This window comes from Arctopsyche grandis, chromosome 13 (assembly GCF_051622035.1).
Source record: "Arctopsyche grandis isolate Sample6627 chromosome 13, ASM5162203v2, whole genome shotgun sequence".
Lineage (NCBI taxonomy): Eukaryota > Metazoa > Arthropoda > Insecta > Trichoptera > Hydropsychidae > Arctopsyche > Arctopsyche grandis.
This window is the reverse complement of record NC_135367.1, coordinates 23,186,892-23,197,029: the sequence shown is the minus strand read 5'-3', so window position 1 is coordinate 23,197,029 and position 10,138 is coordinate 23,186,892. Positions and strand designations below refer to the sequence as shown.

Sequence of the window (10,138 nt, the reverse complement as noted above, 5' to 3'; positions counted from 1 at the left end):
TCTTTTTTCCTTTATTTACAGTTTACTTGTTTTTATATCATGTTTTTATATCTTTTTCAAATGTAGGCCATTGTGGCGCATTAGGTTCTTCCTGTAATGCCACAATGGTCCAAAACTATTAAATAAATAAATATGTGTGGATGGCAGTAGCGGCTCGTGAGATTTCAGAGTGGGGGGGCTGCAGAGATTATTCAGGCTGTAGTAGCTCGTTAACTAAACCGGTGATCGAATGAAAACAAAAATAGCTTGAATATGTACTATACTGGGAGGTCTGCAGCCCGTAGCCCTTGTAGACGACAAAAATAGCATGCATTTGTACTGTATTGGAAGGACTGCAGCCTGCAGCCCATATGGACGAGCCGCCACTGGTGGATGGTATGTCTGAGAAAGAAAATAGTACTGGTCTAATCTATAATACATAGTTGAGAATTTGGATTTAAAAGATTTCTTTTGGATTCTCCCACTATACTCAATTTCATTTATGGATCTTCGCGACGTTTATAAAAAATTTTGTAACAAAACTTATTTTTGATTATAGCATACATATAGTACGCTTTGTTTAATCGTATGGAATAATGGAAATGATTGAATGTAATTGTAATTTGTATACCTTTGGTATTTTTTTATGAAGAGTGTAAATATACCATGCAAATGTTTAATTTATTTTACTTTTGGTGTATATCTTAGGCACAAGAACTAAAACGTTTTGATTAATAGGGATAGATTATGTACATATACGCATATAAAATAAATATTATTTTTAGATTCAAGTGCCAAGACATCAACTTCATTTTATTATTAAGTAGCTTTTATAACTAAAGGTATCTTTTACAATATTTTAATAATATGATTATAAAATAAAATGTGAACCTTTAGAAAATGTTGTTGATATAGCATGTATGTATTGGTTTACAAGTTTTTTTAAGTGAATTGAATCTACATTCATAGACTTATAATTTTGATGCAGTTGTAATGCGTTTTTATTTATTCTACTGCATTGGAAGAACTTTGATTGTGATACTCAAAGAAAATCAATATACGAATAAAATTTCACAAGTCTCACTAGTTGCTATGGATATGTGGAGTGCAACACAAATTCCGACACAAATAATTTAAAATCACACACTCTCTTCACACATATCATCAATAATTTAATTAAAATTGACCCAATTTAGCGGAATGTATAGATATGGGTCATCACAATAACACAGTGTTCAAAAACTCGTGCCTAAAAGTGCCAATAAATCCGTTGAACCGTTTACCTTCGGCTTCATACGAAAGGAATGTCAACAAAGAGATAGAATTAAAGAAACCGATATATACTCCACCTGCTGATATTGTTGAAGAAAAAAATCCATTATCCTTCAGAGAATTTTATAAGAGTATTCCTGATTACAAAGATGTGAATCATCTGTCGAATCATGAGTTTTATTTGAAACTTGAAAATCTGAGAAACAAAAAGCAAAAGCTTCTGTTAAAGTGCAAAGGAAAAATTGTGAGCGATGAATCGGCTTTTCTAAATTCAAATATCGACTATTATTTCGATAATAAGCAATCGCCAATATTAAAAAATAGACGTTCAGATATACCGACAACCAAGAAAAAGTTGGAAGACAAATATTACAATGATAGAAATTTAGATGTTGATAACATGATTGAGATCATATCTGATATGGAATCATCGCTCTCAATGGAAAATGTCGGTAAAGGCAAAGTTAAATCATATTCTAAGTCAAATTTTGAAGCCAATAAGAATTGTGATTATTTATTATCCAAAATAAACGCTAAAGTAAGCAGTCCGACTCAATCTATATCGTGGAACAATGAACTGAATTATACGCCAAAGTTTGATTCACATAGGTATAAAGATGATGCTATTGTTAATCTGACTCAACGTCCAGGAAGTACTAGTTTGTCTAAAAAGTCATATAGTGTGCCAACAAGTCCTGTTAAAAACTCATTATCGCCGCAAATGAATTTGACGGTTCCTCAACCGTTTAAAATGACTGAAAGGTAAGTCTCTTAAATACATGTTGAATATTTTATTTTCAAGTTTATTAAACAATGTATCAAATTTCAGAGACGAAGTCAATAAAATGTTAAGTGAGATGCAAGACTATTCAAAGGAATTGGAATACAATTTTTTACAAAAAGATGACAAAAAAAAATGTTTCAAAGCAAATCCTGTACCCATTGAATCTAGAATATTATTGTATGACAAAATAATGGAAGATCAAGAGTTGAGGTTTTAGAAATTAAAAATAATTAGAAAATTTCACTTTATCACAAATTTTTCGTTTATTTTGTTATCGATGTTTATTTTTGATTATGTTTTTTTTTTTATAATTTATGTATTATATTTTGATTTTTTAAATAAAATTTTGATTTGCGTTTATAGAAATGTGATTTTATTCACCAATGAATACTATTTATAGAAATTGCACACAAACTGATACATATTAAAATAATATTGAAGTTTAATATGTCTGTAGGAGATCAATAACAAAATTGCAATCAACAGCAGAGTTGCAAGCACAAATGAAACCTTTCAAATTCACTGAAAGAGAAGAAAAATGGGGAAGCAGTGGAAGTATGGGATGCCGACGTCTTTGTAGATCAAATCCTCATTTGGCTTTAACATCTTCAGTCAGTGAATCAGAACTTTTTAAAACTAAAAATTTTAAAGCTAAGCCCGTTCCTAAGAATCTTTTCAGTAATTATGTTTATGAAAGAATGAGAGAGGACGACTTTTACAGGTATTTAATAATAATGTTGGGATTATTTTATATATGTATGCACATAGTACATACATATATGTATGTAAATATGTATTTAGTATACGTAAATATGTATTTAGTATATGTAAATATGTATTTAGTATATGTAAATATGTATTTAGTATATGTAAATATGTATTTAGTATATGTAAATATATATTTCAGGGCACTTAATCGTAGAATTCGTGCTGAGGAAATGCTGAAAGGAGCTTCACTTCCACCATCTATGGCAAAACGGGAAAAGAGCCGAGACGTCTCACCAACCATGAAGTGTCATAAATACCACTATACTCAGAACAATTGTGAAAGAAATTGTATGGACGAAGTTCAAAGGAAGCGAAGATCGAAGCATAGGAAGAAGTTGGTGCAAAGTAAATTTATTAGGGAGGCAAAATTAGATAGAGAGATGGAAAATTTAAAGAGTGATCTAGTATCGCCCATTTCAAAGAATATAAAAATGATTCAAGAGGTGGTTATATAATTTTCCACCTGACGTATGTACATATTATATTATACATACAATTATTCAAATTTTACTTTGTAGGAGGAATTGAAGAAAATATATGGTTCAAATTCAAGTGAGCCAACTACATCTTCGTCTAATTCTAGCAATCGGCCTAAATCTTCTGTTGATGTACATTCAGTCAATAGATCAAATTTAGCTGCCATTTTGAGAATAGAATCGAGTAAGAAAAAATTAGAATCTGATATTTTAAGGCGTCTCGAAGAAGAGAGATATCAATCAGAGATAAAATGGAGGGATAGCGTTCTCCGAAGAAAACCCGCATGGAAGTCTATAAAATACAGGCAAGTATAAAATTTACAAAATTAATTAAACATTTGAGTAATTAATGGTAATAATATGTGTGAAAATTTAGTCATGCTGAAGACTTGGCTATGAGATTACAAATGCGAAGAGACGAAGAGCGTTTGAGACGCGAGCAATTTTTGCATGACATGGAACTGATGTATGGTCGGGTGCATCGTCAGCCTTTGATGTTTGAAAGGTACTACAGCCCTCGTAAAGGTCTACGAAAAAATTCATATTCTGATGTCTTCGATGTTAAATCAAAAGAAAAACCAAAAAGTGCGTTGAGCAAACGGTCATTAAACACTATATTATCACCGAGTCGCTCGAGAAAGGTTTCCATAAATGAAACGGCCGAAACAATTGGCGACGATATTGAAGATTATTCCTATAAAGACAGCTACGAAGACAACGACTCAAAGTCTTCAGATGAAATTCCGGAAAGTTTTCCAGAGCAATTTCAAACAGACACATAAATCACAGATTGATCCTACAACACAACGTAGTGAGTTTTTATTTGCTCAAATGGCTAATCTAATATTGCATTATTGTATTATATATTAAAAGCTTATTTGTATAGTATGTCAAGGTTTATTTCGCTGCTTAATATATTTATGTAAATATAAAATTTAAAAAAAATAATGAACTATTTTTTAATATTATCTAGAATCCATAGAATATATGCTGAAACTTCAGTGAATATATTAGGTCTTCCTTCAGTTTCACATTCCAAAGAATCACCCAAAGAAGTACTCAAAGAAATGATTTCTTTTTGAAAAATTCTGCCATCCAATGGATACACATATGTCAATGGGCCACCACTATCTCCTTTGCATGAAGTTTCAGCTGAAAATATTATAAATTAAGCAAAATTGAAATTTCATATGTTTATTGTGTTACGTATAAGATGATCTCACCGTCTCCCCCGGCGCAGAATTGAGTTTTAGCTAGTGGTCTATATTGACCGGGTGCTATATTATCGCATGTGTTGAAGTCATAATATGAGATTTCAGTGAATTGCAACACTGGACTGAGTATGTCAGGATTCTTTTCTGTCAAACCCCAACCACTGATGATGTATCTTGTGCCAGAAAATTGATAAATATCAGGCCCGAGACAAATTGAACTGATGAATTCTGAAATATTGTAGAATTTGTTGAAGTTGACGGACATTTTTTCAAAATGTTTAAAAGCAGGAGATTTATTCCAAGAAAAAGTGTTAAATATATATAATATAATTTTATATTTTATAATGAAAAAGAAACCAATCTAACCTTATCATAATATGTTATACTTGATATAACATTACCTGTGTATTTGACTTCATTTTTTAATCTTAAAAGAGCAATGTCGTTCTGAAAGCTAGGCAATGTACTATCACCGAATCCGTCATGAGATATAATATGTTCAATTTCTACATCAACCACCGGCGTAGCACAATATAAATCTCGGCCTTTTAAACCTACGCAATCAACATCGCTAGAAATATTCCACTCTCCTAAACGGGCGATAGTTCTAAAAGTAGCAACAATAGCAGACTGTAGACTTAAAATTATAGTTTAACTGTAATAAAATAGAATATTGCTTGTATTATTACGTATATTAATGAAACTTACGGTATGTGTGAACCCACTTTTGTACAATGAGCAGCTGTTAGAATATATTTATCACTGATTAGGGTGCCTCCGCAGAAGTAGTGAATAGTACCATTCACTGAAATGACAAACAGCAATTTATAGTTGTATACCAGTTGGTCAAAGATGTGTCAATAGCTGTTTACCATTGTAACCCAACACGGTCATCCAGGGGAACTGTCCTATCTCTGCATTTTTGCCATAGGCGATTATATTAAGTCCACTATCCAGCCCGCAATCAGGTGGCAGCAATTTCGCTTTTTCTTGATACATATTCTTCTGGAAGTTCAGCCCACAAATCTGTCTAAAATGCTTATTTATTAAAGTTTAGCCCACAAATACGTATGTCTAAAATGCTTATTTATTAAAGCTGCCGATATATTCATTTCAAACTTTATAAATTTATATAGACTTAGTTTAAAAGATTTTAAGCCACATGATAATTATTAAGACAAGAATAAATTATATATTTTATAAAAATGGTTGTAAAAAATATGTACATACCTATCCAGCACGACCCGAATCCTGCAAGTATCCTGCAAGTACGGACAGTATTCTTTAGTACATTATATATGAACGCGCATGAATGCGTAAATGCGCATGCGCGAATGGAGTATGAATACGTCCATATAATGTACCAAAGAATACTATCCGCACTTGCAGGACACCTGCAGGATACGTGTCGTGCTGGATAAGTATGAACAGAACTTTATTCACATGTAAATTTTTAATTTGACTCAAAATGTTATTTGACATAAAATAAATATGAATGACTATGCTAAATCTTAGTGATGAATATGTAAATAGAATAGAATTTACATTATTCGGAGCAGTTGTTTTGGGTGCGATAGCCTTTGGTGATACTGATGCTGTTGATGGTGTAGTTGGAGCTTCCGTGGTCTGCTTCAAGGCTGAAGCTTTTTCTATGGGACAGCAGACCAGGAGTGTTCCGCCATTTTCACTTCCGCATGGAAATATCCATGTATCAGGAAATAAATCGTTTGTATTACAACGAGAGATAACCACGCATTCTGATTCCGGGTTGCAAATAGCTCCATGGTTCCTTGTTTCATAGGTATTTTGAGTTTCTTTAGTTTTATAAAAGTAAAAATGATATTTCTTATAATAGTTCTAATTGTTATACATATATTGTCAGAAAACTCTAATTATTATACATATATTGTCAGAATTATAAGATATTCTAAATCAAAAAATTAGGCATCATATACATATTTACATAGGTTTAATTTAAATGAATAGTTTTTATGAACAAGTTCATAAAATAACGTTTATAGTTAGTGTGACAAATTTAATTGGAGATCGTGGTCTGGTTTGGGAATTAGATAATAAATAATTTTTTTTCATACCATTCACTTTAATTGTTGCTTGCCGAGAGTAATCTGAAAATTTAATTGGCCAATGTGAAAAATTATAATCGATTTATTAACATCATATCGAGGAATATTAATTTGGAACTAAGGTAGCATTACATATCTCTTATAATTAGTAAATCGATATGTTTTTTATTTGTTACATTATCAAATTAAAGTAAGTATTATTTATTGCACCATCAGTTGTTCTGAATGTGATTCTCCAGTATCAAATTGACGCATATAGTAAATAACGAACCAACAGACTTCTGATTTTGTAAGAAGACTTGTAGGAATCTAGCACAACTTGTGCTATTACATCAAAACCAGCGAGATCATCATCGATCCTGTACAAACATGCATAACTCAAGGGCAACGACCCCTTCGACCATTCCAGAAGAAAGAGTTCATTGCTCGATCGTAAACGAACGAAACCCCACAATGATGCCATCAGGCAACCGCGACAGATGTCCTGAAAATCGTTTACTCGTGGCAGTCGTTAACACGTGTCTCGAAAACCGCATTCTCAAACGAACGACGTCCTGACGCTGACCCCATAAAGCACGCGCCTCGAAAGTAGGTCAACACGTGTTCCCAACACACGTGTCCTGGAAACGAAGACAAAGCATTTACACGCGGCACGCTCCAACCCAGAACGTATATAAAGCGACGCAACAGCTCGAAACACCAGAGTGAACCTCTGGAGTTCAACCAGATCACTTCTCCGAAGCTCAACCTCTTCGTACATACAATAACCATTGTAACGATTGAACAAAAATAAACGATCCTCTTACAAACACAAACGGCGTTTTCTTAGACCGGGACACGGTCAACACATCTGTCCCGCGTACTAAAGACTCTATGAATAAAACTTAACCTAACCTAGTCTAAACTAAAATGACATAATTGAAGACATATATGGAATTTTCATTTAAATGCTTGACTGTAAGCTTATTCAAATATATTATTTTTAAAGTAACTATATTTAATAGGAGTATTATAATTTATCATTGTGAAAGTGTGGGAAGAAGTAAAAACTTTCTCAAATTGTGAATATTGTTTGTATGAATCATATTTAAATCACTCCGTGGAAGCGACACAGAAAGTTTTCATAAAATGATTAATAAATAAACATATATTACACTGGCCTTGACATTGTTGATTGAAAATGTTAAAAAAAAACTCACCAACTAAAACGAAGATTAATAAACATGACCTCAATATCAAACTATGAAATTTTTGCATTATTAAACACAAATTGTCGTTGGTTTGTGTAGAAAAGACCTGGAGTGTAGACGATGTGTTTCACTTAAGTAAAGCAATGTTAAAGACACATAATTGTTTATTTTTACAATATGTATTTCGTTGAAGCAAACAATAAATCTCAACGTAAAACCCAATGATGCATCTGACTGACCGTCGCATTCGTGAGATGAATTTCCTCAATATCAACTATGTAGTGATAGTCAATTGATGTGTTCGGTGCCAAATCGGCTAATGTGAATTTATGTACATGTTGTAAATGAGAAAACAAGTTACTTTTTGGGTGTTTTTCTAAACAAGGATACACTCCTAGCCAGTGGCGTAACTACTATGTATGTAGCGCGGGTAAGCAATTACTACTGCGTTGCGAAACCAAAAATTTGGTATTTTGATTTAAAAATTCGAGGGGGGGGGGGGTCTTTGATGATTTTTTGCTTACGGACCCAAATATCCTAGTTACGCCACTGCTCGTAGCACTATATTCTGGAGATTATACAGAGATCACATCCACTAGGCTTCGTTCGTCAGGTAAACTCGGCCAGATATGAGTTCACAAAGTCATATACATGATATGAAGTCATGTACATATAATATGAAGTTATTTCCTCATTTGATAAAACCCCACATTCGCTTTATGTACTACATATGCAGTGCCGGCCTTACACCCGATGATGCCCTCGGGCATTTTTTTTAATCACCCTTAGAAAGAACTTTCGCCTTTGGCGCATCGTTCGGCGCTCCAACTTATTTGGCGCCCTCGGGTGCCGCCCGACCCAGCCCTCCCCTAAAACCGGCACTGTACATATGTACATTATATGTCTGTTGAATATTTCTTCGTCGATATTCATTCATCGAGATGTGTAAATTGAAAAATTTGATTATTTTAAAAAATACGCAAAACGGAAAAAAAATTACACAGGAATTTATTTTTATTCGAAAAACATTAAGATAATTGTGAATTATGTACGTATTGTGATAATGTTTTATAATTTCAACTGTATAAAGGTCTGTTCATACCTATCCAGCACGACCCGTATCCTGCAGGTATACTGCAAGTGCGGATAGTATTCTTTGGTATATTATATGGACGTATTCATACTCCATTCGCGCATGCGCATTTACGCATTCATGCGCGTCCATATAGAATGTACTAAAGAATACTGTCCGTACTTGCAGGATACTTGCAGGATTCGGGTCGTGCTGGATAGGTATGAACACCCCTTATACGTCTACAGACAATTATGTATGTGTTTTGTACCGGTCTCCCTCACGGGCCTGAAAGTGAAACGCCCGAAAACGCAAATATCGGAAGGCAACGATCGAAAATCGAATGATCTGAAGTCGAAAGATAAAAAAGGGTGCATGGTAAACGGTACATACTCACGGACATACTCACTTAATTTGCGCGAGCAGGATACAACAGGAATAAGAGGAACAGGCTTTTCCTCCCGTATTCTGCGCGCGCACATTAAACAAGACTGTATGACAAAAAGAGAGATAATTTCACCGCATGCCACTCATATATATTATATATACATAGTACCGTTTACCATGCACCCTTTTTTTTTGATCTTTTGACTTAAGATCTTTCGATTTTCGATCTTTGCCTTCCGATATTTGCGTTTTCGGGCGTTTCACTTTCGGGCCCGTGAGGTAGATCCGTTTTGTACCTACATATGTACATGTGTAATATTCACTTTGCTCAAGCCAATGGTCTTTTTTTTGCTTTTATAAATGGTGTGCACAATACACTTGCTATTACTTAGATATTTTTCTTATAAAGTGCAGTTTAAAACTACACGCTAAGAATTGAGGTAAATAAGTAATTTTTGATATGATATGATAAAAAAATGCTTTTCAAAGTATAATATGCATAAGAACTGATATTTAAATAAATTTTAAATATAATTTATCTATGTGTAGGCATATAGTACAACTGAAATGATCTCATCAGGTCACTGCGACACATATCCAGGAAAGTCATTAACGCATAGCACACGCTCGCCTCGTCAAAAGGTCGACACGTGTTTCTATACACGTGTCTTGGAAACAAAGGAAGAACTCACTGAACCCATAAAAACCACGAACTACGTCCAGGCGTATGAACCCATAAAACTCTCGTCCTGAGAACACGTGCCCTGGAGAACAAAGAGATCTTTTGCACACGCCACGCTTAGAACTTCCATATATAAACCAACGCAGCAACCTCCACCGGCAGAGTGAGCCTCTGGAGTTCAAACAGATCACTTCTCCGAAGAAACCTCTTCGTACATACAATAACCATTG

At 33.8% G+C, this 10,138-nt stretch overlaps 3 protein-coding genes across 3 annotated transcripts; 1 reads left to right on the top strand and 2 right to left on the bottom strand.

Annotated features, from left to right (window-relative positions):
* The first annotated feature begins 334 nt into the window (after positions 1-334).
* On the top strand, positions 335-4,061 carry LOC143921660 (uncharacterized). The gene is made up of 6 exons (XM_077445013.1): positions 335-2,013; positions 2,081-2,245; positions 2,493-2,756; positions 2,943-3,249; positions 3,322-3,584; positions 3,656-4,061. The coding sequence occupies exons 1-6, from the start codon at positions 1,190-1,192 to the stop codon at positions 4,059-4,061; spliced, it is 2,229 nt and encodes a 742-aa protein (XP_077301139.1). The 5' UTR covers positions 335-1,189.
* A 118-nt stretch (positions 4,062-4,179) lies between these two features.
* LOC143921024 (phenoloxidase-activating factor 3-like) lies at positions 4,180-5,557 on the bottom strand. The gene is made up of 5 exons (XM_077444122.1): positions 5,366-5,557; positions 5,202-5,298; positions 4,895-5,100; positions 4,503-4,721; positions 4,180-4,431 (listed from the first exon to the last, which is right to left on the bottom strand). Exons 1-5 carry the CDS (start codon positions 5,490-5,492, stop codon positions 4,232-4,234), a joined length of 849 nt encoding a protein of 282 aa, XP_077300248.1. The 5' UTR covers positions 5,493-5,557; the 3' UTR covers positions 4,180-4,231.
* On the bottom strand, positions 5,540-7,984 carry LOC143921659 (uncharacterized). The gene is made up of 4 exons (XM_077445012.1): positions 7,777-7,984; positions 6,587-6,619; positions 6,039-6,307; positions 5,540-5,611 (listed from the first exon to the last, which is right to left on the bottom strand). The coding sequence occupies exons 1-4, from the start codon at positions 7,832-7,834 to the stop codon at positions 5,540-5,542; spliced, it is 432 nt and encodes a 143-aa protein (XP_077301138.1). The 5' UTR covers positions 7,835-7,984.
* Positions 7,985-10,138: the final 2,154 nt, after the last annotated feature.

Bases quoted from the DNA above. Each gene is read 5' to 3' on its own strand.
- LOC143921660 (XM_077445013.1), top strand. From the start codon at position 1,190: ATGGGTCATCACAATAACACAGTGTTCAAAAACTCGTGCCTAAAAGTG. The intron at 2,246-2,492 runs GTTTTAGAAATT...ATATGTCTGTAG, and splicing joins ATGGAAGATCAAGAGTTGAG to GAGATCAATAACAAAATTGC. The intron at 3,585-3,655 runs GCAAGTATAAAA...GTGAAAATTTAG, and splicing joins TGGAAGTCTATAAAATACAG to TCATGCTGAAGACTTGGCTA.
- LOC143921024 (XM_077444122.1), bottom strand. From the start codon at position 5,492: ATGTATCAAGAAAAAGCGAAATTGCTGCCACCTGATTGCGGGCTGGAT. The intron at 5,299-5,365 runs GTAAACAGCTAT...TTGTCATTTCAG, and splicing joins GACCGTGTTGGGTTACAATG to TGAATGGTACTATTCACTAC. The intron at 5,101-5,201 runs GTAAGTTTCATT...TGCTACTTTTAG, and splicing joins AAAGTGGGTTCACACATACC to AACTATCGCCCGTTTAGGAG.
- LOC143921659 (XM_077445012.1), bottom strand. From the start codon at position 7,834: ATGCAAAAATTTCATAGTTTGATATTGAGGTCATGTTTATTAATCTTC. The intron at 6,620-7,776 runs GTGAGTTTTTTT...TTAAATTTTCAG, and splicing joins ATTAATCTTCGTTTTAGTTG to ATTACTCTCGGCAAGCAACA. The intron at 6,308-6,586 runs GTATGAAAAAAA...ATAAAACTAAAG, and splicing joins AGCAACAATTAAAGTGAATG to AAACTCAAAATACCTATGAA.